The sequence below is a fragment of the Atta cephalotes genome (genome assembly GCF_000143395.1).
Source record: "Atta cephalotes unplaced genomic scaffold scaffold00041, whole genome shotgun sequence".
Classification (NCBI taxonomy): domain Eukaryota; kingdom Metazoa; phylum Arthropoda; class Insecta; order Hymenoptera; family Formicidae; genus Atta; species Atta cephalotes.
Window position 1 is genome coordinate 1,878,510 of NW_012130105.1, and position 15,231 is coordinate 1,893,740.

At 28.6% G+C, this 15,231-nt stretch overlaps 1 protein-coding gene across 1 annotated transcript; it reads left to right on the forward strand.

Annotated features, from left to right (window-relative positions):
* Positions 1-1,783: 1,783 nt before the first annotated feature.
* LOC105622213 (prolactin regulatory element-binding protein) lies at positions 1,784-4,051 on the forward strand. Its single transcript, XM_012203638.1, has 4 exons — positions 1,784-1,921; positions 2,324-2,709; positions 3,187-3,881; positions 3,966-4,051. Exons 1-4 carry the CDS (start codon positions 1,784-1,786, stop codon positions 4,049-4,051), a joined length of 1,305 nt encoding a protein of 434 aa, XP_012059028.1.
* The last annotated feature ends 11,180 nt before the right edge of the window (positions 4,052-15,231 follow it).

Genomic DNA, 15,231 nt, shown 5'->3' on the forward strand with positions numbered 1-15,231 from the left:
GGTAAAAGAAAGTAAACGTAAACGTAAACCGTTAAACGTTAACGTAAGTAAGTAAGTAAAAGTAAAATAAACTAACTAAGTAATAANAGTATATATATATATATATATATATATATATATATATATATATACATATATATAGCTCCGTAGTTCTCAATTGTAATTATTCACATAAGAAGAGAATTATATAATATTGCATGTATTTTAATAATTTTCCAAATTAGTATTTCAACAAAAAATGTCATCACGAGCGTTTAAATATTTATTTCTATAATCATTGTTTATGCTTAGTTACAAAATTTTATTAATTTTTTTCTTATCACTAATCGCGGGAAAAAATATTTTATATATAATTATATAATTATATAATTATATAATTTCATATAATTGTATATGTATAAGTGGATATATTTTATATACAATTATAATATTTTATATACATATTTATATATAATTATATATATATATATATATATATATACGTGTAGTATATAGAATTATACATATTTACGTATAAAATATGTCCATTTATAAATATATATAATTTTATATAATTTTATTTAATTATGTAAAAATATTTTTTTCCCGAATCATTTGTTTTCAGAATCATTTTAGATACTTATAAAACTCAGCTAAAAAATATATTAAATAATAAGTATTTTTTTATATTACTCTGTATTTTTTTTATATTAAGTTGCTATCAAAATTTTTTTTCGAGATCATGGATTTTATAAATCGCGATATCAATTTTATCGTCGATAGCTATATGCAGAGAGAAACCTGAGAAAAGACATGATGGACAAAACCTGTAAGGGGTTCCACACAATAAAAGAAACAAGGAATAGAGAATAAGAATTTCAACCTATCAGAAACTGTGTATTCCATGTAATATATGATTTCTGATGGTTCAAATTCTTATTCTCTGTATTCTATTCCCTGTTCCTTTTATTGTGTAGAGCCCCTAATCGCAAAATGCTGTTACGCAGTACCGCCCTTCGAAGAATAATGTAAACTATCCAACAATATCCACCTTTTTTGCTCCTAATGGAAATAAATCACTGAAATCGAAGTCTTTACTAATTTAATAGATTTTATTTATTTATTTTAGCGATTTCAACTATCTATTTCCATCAGAAGCACCGTAAAAATGTAGATATTGTTGTGTAGTTAACATCCACTTCTTCAGAGGGCGATAGTGCAGCATTTGCGGTTACAGGTTTTGAGTCGTCATGTCCTTTCTTAGGTTTCTCTCTGCTGCAATACTTTCGCAACTGCGATTTTAACAATTTTTAACAATTCCACAGAATAATAAATATATATATAGTATCCAGTTTCCATATCGCTAATTAATTAAATAGATATTAGTATACAAAATTTTAAGCATTTTATGAAAAAATATAAGCCGGGAAGACCGCGCTTTTCAGCTCTCAAGTTTATCTCAGCCTCACAACAGCGCAGTGGCGCGATCTTGCAATGAAGCGCTCAACCCTCAACCGCGCGCCGTTCTGAGTGAATACGTGTACCTTCGCTTTTGTCGCGCAAAGCGCAAAGTCTACGGATCGCTCGTTGTCATCTGTGTCTTATGGTGGTGACACGTGAACCGCGTGGCCCCATTTAAAAGGCCGTTCCGAAGTGACGATGGAACGCGGACGTCGTACGCACGATCTATTCGACCAGTGCTGATCCCCGATCACTAGATCCCTCGGCGAAGCTGTCCGTACACCTGACACTTCTGACGCAAGAGCAACTGGAAGATTATTAGATAGGCGAGATTTGCCGCGTCATGCCCTCCAGAAGAAACAAAGGCGGCCTCCTGGCCAGGGTGAATTTCCCTCTTTACACTCTGCAGATGCTTACTAGCAGGCACATCCTGGTGGGAGGCGGAGGCGGCTCCTCCAAGACTGGCATTGCCAATGGATTTGTGAGTTTCTGCTGGTTCAGTAAGCAGATTGTTAGCTGAATCTGTCAGTTTGTGATCGTTTAAATGAATTATGTATTACTTAATATAATTATATACAACATAGCATTATGTACAACATAGATTATATTTAATTTCCATATTCTGCTAGATTCTATTAAATTTTCTTGAATGGCAGGTTTCTGTTATATATAATCATATTCTGTTAACAGATTCAGTTATATTTCTGTCGAAATTTGCCGAAAAAATTTATAGCAAACATTTTGTAATCTATTTTTGGCTATCAGAAATTTACTTTTGTTCTTTTTTATAAAATTTCCCTTTTTTTCTTGATTCGAGATCATATTTCAAATACAACATATTTTTAAATACAACTGTTTAAAGAACCAGTTTTTGTTATTGCAGGAAATTTTCGAATTATCACACAACGGAATACATTTTGTTGCCGAAGAAGTGACCAGGCATGAGACGGGTCCCAGCGTAGTCATGAATTGTGCCTCACATAATAATGGCAAAAAGACATGGATAGTTGCTGGCCAAGAGAGCCATTGTCAATTGTACAATGTAAATCCCAAGGTGGTGACTTCGGAGAATGGAGAATTGATCAAAGGACCGACAGCAATGGCTAATAAGGATGGTCTTAGGCACAGAAGAAACAGTGAAAAAGTCGAAGATGTTCACTCACCAATGGAGAGGATAAAAGAAGAAATTAAAGACGACAATTCGAATGTCAAGAGCAAGAAACTTCAGTTAATACTCAAGCCTGCTGATAGTGTGCAGACAGCTTTCGGGTAAGACAACTACATTGGATGCATTTAGTATTACAACCATTCACTAATGGCTAAATAGTATTAATTGGATAGTAGTGATTGATTGGATCTAAAGGTAAAAATTACTCATATTTTGCTACTCAGTTACATTTATAGTACCGAATACACTTAAGATTACTAAACTATGAAGATTACCTCATCCATTCTTTTGTAACGTCACTGTGAACTCTGTGCGAGGAGAGAGCAAGAGAGAAAGTTATAAATCTTTGTCTTTGTTAGTTAATGAACTGAGATTCATAGTGACGTCAATACAAAGAGCGTCTTGTTAATATATCCCCTATCCCCTATCCACAAATTTGCCAATGAGATAATTTTTTTTATAATTCAATAACCGTGGGTTATATTTATAATATTTATAATATTTATAATATTACATTTATAATATTACATCGAAGAGTATCACACTCTAATTTCTAATGAGGATTTTCTCACTTATAGAAACGGTGAACCTTTACAAAGAGTGGTCAGGGTGAATTTGCAAGGAACAATTATGGCCACAGGTAGCACAGATGGTAGAGTTAGATTATGGAAGTTCCCGCAGTTACATAAATTGTACGATCTTGACGCGCACGGGAAGGAAATAGATGACTTAGATTTTAGTCCGGACGGTAATCTGTTGGTGAGCATCGCTAAAGACGGAAAGGCCTTCTTGTGGAATCTCAACACTGGCACAAGGAATAAAGAGCTCACTTGGACAATGCTGGATGGCGTGAAATATATGTACAAAAGATGCCGATTCAGAAAATTGGCAGAGAATAAAACAAAGCTCGATCTATTCGTACTTTCCAACGCCGTTGCGGCGAAAAATCCTAGTTTCCTTCAGTTGTGGGACGTCCATACTGGAGCCATCACCAAATCCGCTTCTTACAAGGAAGCATTGTCAGCACTAGCCGTTTCTGATGATGGTAAATTCGTGGCCGTCGGCACAATGTTCTCCGGCAGCGTTGATATATTCGTGGCATTCAGTTTGAGGAAAGCACTCCATGTTCCTGGAGCGCACAGCATGTTTGTTACTGGTCTAGAATTCTTACCAACGAAACTAGATGGCCCCGCGATTACCAGTAACACGGAAACCGCAGTTGTCAGTATCTCCGTGGATAACAGGATTTGTATACATAGTATACCATTTAGACGTAAGTATCTTATTGCGAACGAATAGATAGTTGCCTTTGGGATCTATTAAAGCTAATAAACTTTGTTTTTTTTTAACCTTTCAGACACACTGCCATTCTGGTTTGTCATTATATTGATAGTCTTATGCATATGTGGCGCGTTTATCTTCTGCAGTTATCTTGGTATATGACCCACAAAATATGTGACCGAGCCAATAAAGCAAGACATTATTTTTTCTTAATTATATATTTCCTAATTATATATTAGACCGATAATTGTCCTCGCGTATGAGAGATCAAAATAAACGCAACGCACGATTACTCATGAATAGTGGCTGCTCAAAAACATTACATAAACAGTCATAGGATTAAAGAAGGTATAAAAGAAGGTGCTGACCGGCATCTCGTCCGACACGTATGATATAATTAGTTTACGAAACAACGTACACGTAACTGTGAATATGCACAGTGTTAGCGTAAGAGATATTCTCGGTTCATTTAGCGGTTACCATTCGATCTTGATAGTTGAATTTATCGGATAGAGTATACAAACAGATTTTTTCAGAAAGCGTTTGCGCGACTTAGATATAGACGTGACGTCAGTCGGGGTGCTACTGTGATAAATAAATGTTGGAGTGCTTCCAACAAATCGGAGCTGCACCAATACCACACATTGATGTACATATAGATATTATATTTTATCAATTTTTAGCGCAAAAGGAAGGGATTTAACAGCGCGATTATTTCTCTTCCGCACGAGTACGCTTAAATGATTTCATTAATGGCAAGTAATTCGAGACATGCGTTTCTCGTACTTATGGCGAACGATATTCTTTATCTTTTTCGTATCATAGACGAAAATCCATAATGCATTTATGTGCTGTATCATGTATATTGACACCTACTAGTATATTTTTTCTTGATTATATATTCCTCTCTACTTTCTTCATAAAGTATGTAACATATATGAATGTTAAATATTGATTGTAACGATTGATTCGTAAACGCTGTACGAATTACCAGTAATTGTTACATTTCGCGAAATGAGCTTGTAATAAATACCGTTATTTATTTAGCACTTTCTAAAGTTTCTTAATTTATTTTTAGAGCATGTGTATTTTTATCACAAATTCAGCTATTAATGGAAATTTATCCGAATATGCGTGCGCGCGCGCGCGCGCGCGCGCGTGTGTGTGTGTGTGTGTGTGTGTGTGTGTATATCATATGTGGAATCTTTTCTGCTCATGGAAGATTGTGCAATGAATTTGTAAGCTCGATAATTACTTTATAATAATAATAAACTTAAATATATTTCATCATGGAATTGAAAGAATTATTAATGTATCCTATTAAACAATTTTATATTATCATATTGGGTATATTACTATATATGTAACCTAATATCTATAAAATTAGATTTCAATTTTAATGCCTATTTTTTTAATATTATAACTTCGTATTTGTAAGTCTTTAATCATTCCAAAGTAAACTCTATCACTCTAAAGTAAAAAATATTCAAATTAGCGACATAAAAACTTTATTAAAAAAATTATACTATATTTTAATAGTATAATAATATTATTAATAGTATAATAATATTACTAAATTTTACTGTTACAACACAGATTAAATTTAATCCCTTTTTAAGTTCAATAATCATTTTTTTATTAAAGAAAAAGGAATTAAATAAAATTTATATAAAATTTATTAATATATTATAAAATATTACACATGTATGTATTAATCAAACTTCTTCAATTTCTTTTTATGCATATGTTAATCAAATTGCCTTATTAAAATTCAAAATTATTGTTATATTTTTATTTAAAAAACTCGAAGTCGCGCGAAAACTGAAAAGTTTTAATAGCTTTATGCCCGTTAAACTACCAATGTAGTTTAATCTTGGTTCAACTATCTCTTCGTATCTTTCTAATTTCAAAAATTAGAAAAAGATGAAGTGCAAGTTGAACCGAAATTAAAATTTATCTACATTTGTAGAAATGGATATTAAACGAATTCACGTTAACGAATTTATAAATCAAAATATAATTGGCATTCATTAAATTATAAATGATAAAATAATTATAATATATGTATAAATAATAGATCTAGTAATTCTGAATATATGTATATATTAACATATAATAATATTACGTATTATTGGCAAATGGAACAATTGACATTTATTTTTTTCACAGAATCGAACAAAAAGGTATATGATACTTATAGTGAGTTTATTTAATAATATGATTTTGTATATTGTAATATATTTTCGCGAAATTAATAATTATTAATCAGAAAAATTCCAAATTTAGTCAGTTTAGCTAAATTTAGTCTATTTTAATTATTAGCGATAAAAAGCATTAAAAAAAGGTAAAAATTTTATTTATAATAAATTTAATTTAATTTAAATAATAATTTAATTTAATTTAAATAGCAGTATAATCCGCTTTTGCAGTACTTGTCGAAACACAATTATATTCTATGTTTACTATACGATTATCTCATGAAGGAGCGTTATTTATTTCAGTCTACAATTTGTTCATCATACTTAAAAAGAAAAATAATGAAAGGTGGGATTTATTTATTTATTAGATGCATAATTAAGTTTCCGCCGTTAATTATCAATATTCTTTTATTAATACAAAAGAAACAATAAAATGATTTTAATCAAAACATTTGCCGTTTTCATTTATTATCTTTTACCATCTCTCAGGCAGCATACGAATATCGTGGTGAAAGAATTTCTCATTTGATGCAATGAAGTCGTCAATTCATTACTTAATATCTACTTTATTTTGTAAGTGTGTCTTGGAGATGGTGTGCTGCATCAACCGGAATAAGTGATAATTAAATGGCTGGAGAATAATGTTTGGAGAGTAAAGTGGGAAAGGATTTCCTTTTATATATGATAAAATATTTATTTGATTTTATGAGCAACAGATCTCGCATTGTTGTGCAAAATGATCTTCTCGTTCTAAGGCAACCGTTTCTCCTCAGTTGCTTGACTCAAAACGTTCAAAAAATTGATTCAAAAATCGTTTGAGGATTTCTTTCACCAACTTTAAACTAAAATAAGTTAAACGTTAAAAGTTAACTATGAGTTGTGAAACTGAACCTACATGAGTCCCATGTAACCGATTAACTTAATCGAGGTTGGTGAAAGAGACCCTGAGTCAAGTAATTTAAAAGAAGCGCCCGCAGTGGCTTCAAAATGACATAAAGTCAATTTGCTCTACGATAATGCAAGGCCTCATGTTGCTCATAAAATGAAACAAGCTGTATAATCTTGAATGGGAAATCTTTCTCCAGCCAACATACTCTCCAGATCGCACTGTTTGATTATTACTCTAATCCGATCGATGCAGCATCTCCGAAATGTACTTTCAAAATGAAGCAGATATTTAAATAATGACACTAAAGTCGACAACTTTTCATTGTGTCAAGAGACATTCTTTCACCACGGCATTCGTATGCTACTTGAAAGATGCCAAAAGGTGGTAGACACAAACAGAAAATATTTTGATTGAAACAACTGTATTGTTTTAATTGTTTCTTTTGCGTTAATAAAAGAGAATTTTGATATTTAATGGGGACTTAGTTATACACCTAATATTTATTTATTTTTTATTTATTTACTTTTTATTTATTGAGCTCACATAATACATTAATTACAACATTAAATTTTATAGAGAAAAATTTTCGAATTTATTATTTCCAAAAATATTTGGGATTATATTTTGTTATACTTTTTGCTAATTTATAATAAATTGATTGTTTTTACTTAGTTATTTCTATTCTTCTACTAACTTTAGAATGTATTGCAGGTATTTTTTATAGGTAATTCTAAGAGTGAAAGGAGTTTTTTATATAGGTAATTCTAAGAGTAAAAGGAGTATTAGGAAGTGATCGAGAAAAAATTATTTTTGTTTTTTACATCAAAATAATCAGTTTAAAGACATCAAGGTGAAGATATAACAATAATGGATATATTGTTTAGAAAGTTTGAACTATTATGTACAAATATTTGACTTAATAATTTGTAAGTTATCGTAGTTATTTTATTTCTTTTATGATAAGAAGAACTTGATCATTATTTTATATATTTATACTAATTATATTGTTTTTTAGAGCCAAATTATTCAAATAATGTCATTTGTTGTTTTTTTGAGAAAGAAACCAAATAACATTTATCATAACAATTTGACATCAAAATAATGTTTATATCAGATGGATAATAATAAAGAAACTTGCGAAAATGGCGAATGTATAAAAAATACATTCCGCTTTTACGCTCACACGCCATAAGCATCAATTCATCTTTGTTGTCTATCAAATATTAAACAAGAACAAATGATGTTTACAAGCGCTATAAGCAATACGGAACGTATTCAAAATAGATTATTTTTACTGATTACTAATCAATTAGAAGATTTTAGGATAAAGAGATATAATAGAAATGGACACATTAATTAAAATTAGAAACATTTTTTGACATAAATTAATGTAAAAAAATACCAGACATTTATAAATTAAAATCACACTGACTCCATACCATCTCTTTGAAATCGTGTAGCAAAATCCCACTTCGTGCACAAAATTTGCATTACACTATAGCCACGGAAACACATTACACTGAATAAATTCGCCTATCACCAACCAAGGAAACACGCTACACTGTCCGAGTGTTGCACTGGTGGGCGATCAAGAGAAAACGCTATTGTTAGTGATGCCGATTCTTAAAAAAAAAGATCAATTTTCGGAATCGATTCATTCTTTTGAGTCCGATTTTTAATAATTGATTAATTGAATAAAAAATTAATTCAAAATACTCAATTCTTCCGATTCTTTATCCAGTTAGTTTAAAAAAAAAAAAAAAAAGGTTCATTTTTCAAATTTTTTTTAATACCTTACAAATAAGGTTAAAATGGATTAATTATCAAAATAATAATTTATATAATATAGACTAGATTTCTTATAATTATTATTACATTATACTCTTTGATTGTGTACATTAATTCGCTGGATCATAGTAATTACTCTTATCGACGTTTATTTTTTTTACTCAAATATTATCAACTTTACAGAAAAATTATAAAAGACAAAAATTATTTATTTTCTTCTCATAGAACTCTAAAAATTTTTTCAGAATTTTTCTGAAATCAGCTTTTTATTATTGTGTTTTCTTATTTTCGATAAATTGGACCGCTACTGACTCAGTGAATTGTTAATGCACTACACTGTACATACATATTCAACACATCAACTTACATATATTTTTAGTGGACTTAAATATAAAGTAGAGAGCCTCTCTCTCTCTCCTCCCCTCTCTCACAAGGAGAGAATAGCAAATTGCATCATGTGAATGCCCACGTCCAATCAGGACGGGAGTCACGTGACTAGTTTTCTCCAATTTCTTCCATGCCTATGGAACTTTAATGCCCATGTCCAATCAGAGGAAACGGGTAATGCAATTTCCTACTCTCTCCTTGTGAGACTCTCTAGTATAAAGCTCATGGCATTTACAAAAACATAAGACGTAGCAGTAATCACATCAGCGATCTAATCACAATAGAGAACATAAACTGTATGATTGGCCGACTTGCTTACTGTTACATCTTATTGCAATTGCAGTTGGTGCGGAATGCTTGTGATTGATTCTGCTATCGTTAGCATTCCGCTATTCCGCTAAATAGAGTAAAGTAAACAAGAATGGATTGAAATAATTGAAATGGATTCAGATTTTCAGAAATATTGATTCACGAATATTAAAGTTAATGCTTTTCAATTCTAAATGCATTTTTATTCATTTATAGGAATTGCATGAAGCGTCTCTATGCCTTTCAATCTAAAAATAATATTAGTTTTTTCTGTGCATTGTGAATTCATATAATATTATTTAATTCAAAATTTTGAATAGGAAATGCAGTTTTTCAATCCAATTGCACCCAATTGAATCTAATTGAATCCAATTAAATCCAATTAAATCCAAAAAAGTATTCGCTATTTAAAATACGCATTCGGACAGAAAAAAATTTCACTCCATTTTAATCCAGTTTTATTTGGTTGATGCATACCGATCCAAGAATCGGCATCATTACCTCTCAGTCTGTTGTAATATCTTGTTGCGAACATATCTATGATAGAAGTACGCCACAATTTTTTAAAAAATCGTACACCTAAGTACAATAAATATTTTTATTCTTCAAGTTTTTGGTTTACAAACGTATATGATTGTCTTTAATTTCTATTTTGATAGTAAGTGTAATTTTTATTTAATAAAGTCCAACAGATTTTTTTTTTGTTATCGTATATTGTAATGTAATGTGTGTGTTTTTAAAAAATGAACGGACAGGGATAGTAGACTAATCACCACAGCATGGAAAACTGTATGACTCATTTAGTGACAATTTTTATAGTACTTACTCAAAATTTTATTCCTTTAAAGAGATTTACCCCAGTGGTAATGTTATAAGTTTAGTTTCCTCATGTCCAATCTGTCGAAAACTAGACTCATTCGATGTGTTTTTGCACGAAACAAATTTTGCAAAAAGAAGCATTCTGCCCTTCAAAGCGAATGTTTGTGTTTAAAATATATTTTTATAAAAATTTTATTAATATGTAATCAAAGAGCTTAAAATACATTAATTTTCATTTTAATAATCTTAATCAAATTACACCGGTTCCGGGGCTAATTGAATCAAATGGAATGCATTAGAAAAATGCATTTTTTCATATTACAGTTATAAGTTTTCCCTTATTATTAAAATAGTATTAGGTAATCAAATGTATGTAATAACTGGTGTAGAATTCATTTCTTCGAAAAATCTTATTAAATCTCTTATTAAATCTCTCTTATTAAATCTCTTAATTTCATCTGTAAAAATTTGAAATTGAAAAATCTAGCCCCCGTCATCAGCTCCTCTATCATATTTGTAATCATTTGAACAACATACCGAATTGGTTTTCTGAATTTATAAACGCAATTAAACTACTGTAATAATATTACCTGACGTCGAATCCAGATCTCTTGTATTCCATACGAATGATATTATTTATTTGTAATATTATTACAGTAGTTTAATTGCGTTTAAGTCTGGAAAACTAATTCAGCGCGCAGTTCGAATGATTACAAATATATATGCATAATGTATAGTATATATATTCATATTAAATTATTTAAGCATTAAAGATCCATCTTCGATCATTATAGGCTTTAAATTCTTACTTGTATCTTCAAATACTTTTTAATAGAATATTTGCAATTAATAGAATTATAGACTTATAAAATATATTATCGAAAAATATCTTTTCTTTTTGGGGAGGAATTATAATTTTTATTTACTTTTATATATTATTAATTTGATAATTGTTATAGCTGTGAAATAGTTTATTTCGTTTTTAATATATTTTACAAGTTTATTTATTTACAAGTTATATTTTTAAGTTATATTTTTATTTTAAAATAATAAAAGAAGTCAATAAGAGCTATTCAGTATTGACTCTTATTCTTTTAATTTTCTTTTATTATATGATTTATTTCTTTAGAGCTTTTATTATATGATTTATTTTTTTAGCCTTGTAATATTCTACATATTTATTTCAATATATTTTGTAATCATTTTTATTATGTATTTTTTTGCAAATTTTTCTTGAGTGAATTACTGGGGTAATAGTGCAACTTTTTCCTTAGAGTGAAAATATGAAAAAAGAAAATCTTTTATTTATGTAGTGTGTTTACTTCTCAGGTTTTTGTTCTAGATAAAAAATTACTTAATATCTTAATTTATTCAATATGGAGCCTTAATTGAGTTCTATTATATACTCGTATATTTCATGTTAACTGACGAAATTGATATTTCTTTAAAATAATGATTTGTATATATATTGGGTTGTCGTGCCGATTTTGAAGGAATATTGAAACGCAGAAGATTTAAATTTTTAATTCCTTTTATTAAATTTAAATCTTTTGCGACACGAACTTTCCGGACGACCCAATATATATAAAATTTATAAAATATAATCAAGAAAACAATTTAATTTTTATCTGTATTACTTTTTATTATAACAATTTTTTATTATGAAAATAGATATTAATAAGGTCAGTGATCAAGCCAATGACGGTTAGTACAATTTAAATTATTTATAAATTAAATCAACATATTTACAAAAATAAATTGAATATAAAAATTAAATATAAAATTAAATATAAGTACGTTTCTTCTGGAACCACTGATTCTTCTTCAGTTAAGTATGTGCGCGTATAAAATGGAATATTAATTTAACATAAGTCAATGAAACAATGACATAGTTTTAAGATGGGTTATTTCAATGAATGTATAATCAAAGTTCGCAATGAAGTTATCTTCGAATCGGCGAAACGCTGATATAATGTAAGATAAATTATCTCAATGGAGGTGTAATCAGAATTTTTTATTATATTTTTTTAAAGCACATATCCGTTTAAGAAAATATCAACTAGAAAATATCGGTTCTAGTTCTATCAAATATCAGTTCTAGAAAATTTATATTTATTTGAGAATTTTGTGAAATATTTTCAAAATATTAAAAAATATTGTTTTAAATATCTATATGTTTATGTAATATGCGTTCGATATTATTAATAAACAATGGTCCTCAATTTACATCAAATGCAGAAATATCGCAATGTATTGAAAAATCATATATATAATAATACTAACAACCAAATAAACATAAAATGGAAAAGACATTGTTGAAATAATCAAAAATTTGTAAAAAAAGAAATTTCATCATATTTCTCTGTACAAATGTAAAATTTAGTTTGGTGATTGTTTTACTGTATATATTAGCAAATTAATTTAATCAAAAATTAAAGAATGTGTATATAATTACTGTAATAATATAATTACTGTAGAGGGAGAAAAGACCAGTCACTCTACTATTTTAAATCTTAAACATGAAAATCGATCGTAAGAACTTCACTATATAATTCTTAAGAAATTTTCTCACGGTTGGTATTAACAAAATTTTTGGAAAATTATGGCAAAATACTATTGTAAAAACTCAACCAACATCATTTTATTACCAACATCATTTGAAGTGTGAAATAAACATGTTTTAAATATTGAAGAAATGTCACTCTTTGAAAAGAAGATTAATGAATCCGTCTTTTAATTCATTTGTTTCTTTGACATATTTTCTGCTGTATCTATTTCTTTAAATAGACTAACATTTTATTTTTGCAAACAAATGGTTTATGATTAACTTCTATAGTTTGCATTAATTATAATAAAATTGCAATTAATTTTCAATATTTTGCAATCAAGATTTGCTTTTAGAAGAGATTAACATAAATTGGAAACTAATAATCACAAGCAATATGTGAGTGATTTTAACAACACATAAAAGGGAATTGCAAATATGAAGAAATTCTTCTTAATTCTTTATCCTCACTTAATATTACGATATTATAAAAAAAGTATGTAGCTGCTTTAGGCGTTTGTGTATTGAGCCAGATGGTTAAATTGTGTTATAAACTAGAAAAAGTAGTTGGCTCCTGCTGCATTAAAGCAAGTAATACATCCGCAATCAACCGTAACTTATTATAGAGTAACGGTTCTTGCAGAGTAGCAGGTTCAACCAGCAATTTATCTTAATGCACCGAAACAAACGCGGTAACTTACTCGCGGAACGGTTCTTCACACCATTCAAACATTAAATATACTTAAGAGATAACTAATACAATACGACAATGTCGCAACATTTCAAAATGCAAAGCGATAACTATCTTAAAAAAAATATGAGAATAAAATTATGAATAAATTCTATAAATAAAATAACCGACAAAATAACAGGAAATATATAAGGAATAATAAATAATAATGTTAATTAAAATCTTAATTCAATGTTAATTTTAACATTGAATATATCATGTTTAATTTAGTGTCAATATGAGATTAAAAATAATTATTTCTTTGAAAATACGATTTAATTTCAACATTTTTTAAGTGTAGTTTCAATTAAGCTTTATAATCTAAATTAATCACTAATATTATTTAAAATTATGTATTATATATGATATTTTATATGATAAATTAGGAAAATTAGGAAAATTAATACGCATATATTAAATATTTATTTGTATTTATCATAAAAATGCAGAGATTCAAAGCTGATATTTAAAATTAAAAAAATGTCAAAAACAGATTTTTAGTTTGGAATGTAGGGAGAAGAAAATTTTAAGTACACTGTTTGCATTGATATTTTCGCTGCAAAAACACCGGTTGTTTCGTCATAAATACTATTGCATCATATGATTATCGCGTTTCTGGTACCTAGTTTCGAGTTCGATGGTAATAATTAGTAAGACTATCCGTTTACTGTTTTATTGGTTTGTAGTTTATGCAATCTTGCTTATCTGGCATATAAGTAATACATTTCCTTTTTTCTTATTTCCTTTACTTATGATTGATCTCTAGACACCATATAAAGCTATTATATGCAAATTACCATACTTTAATAAGGTACTTTATTTAATTTAAAATATGGATTCGAGTTACTTAAAAGAAAAAAATTAATACAAGAAGTACCCAAGTGGAAAAAATCATGATAACGATCAAAATTATATTAAAATAAAACTTACTTTTCAATCTCGTAATTACTGACTTTTAATAATCATTTTGATGTCAGTTCGATATTATGATTATTTGCTTAAATATGTTTTCTTTTTATGTCTTCATCTTTTTATCGCATGAATAATAATTGCTATCAGAACAATTACATCTATAACTAATATAATATTTTATATGATGAGACTCAATTTATTAATTGTAGTTTATTGTTATATGTCTAGTTACAATGTTTATTTCTGACGCGTTGTTTTTAATATAATAACAATTTCTTTGCAAATTTGAAATTAATTCTTTTAACAAAATTATTTAGAAATAATTAATATAATTTTATTTTTTAATTAATTTTCATTGTTAAATTGGTGATAGAGGTAGAGGGTGGTAGAGGATTTAGAGATATCTTTTAATTATTAAAAATTTTTTGGACTAATATTTTTTATTTAAATTCTTAGAAAATTGTAATTCAATTATGGATGCACAAATATATAAATGATACAATACAATACTATAAATAATTAAAGCCTTGTATTTGCCAATGATAAACACGCAGCTGAAATGATCACTGTGTTACAATGCGTTTCATACTGGATAACAACATATTTGAAGAATTTTTGTTTTGTGTGTGTTATTATGTTGTTTTTTTTTATTGTTTTGTGAGGGGAGAGACAGAGAGAGAGAGAGAAGGGAGGAGGAAGAGAGAGAGGAGGGGGGAGAGAGAGAGAGAGAGAGAGAGAGAGAGAGAGAGAGAGAGAGAGAGAGAG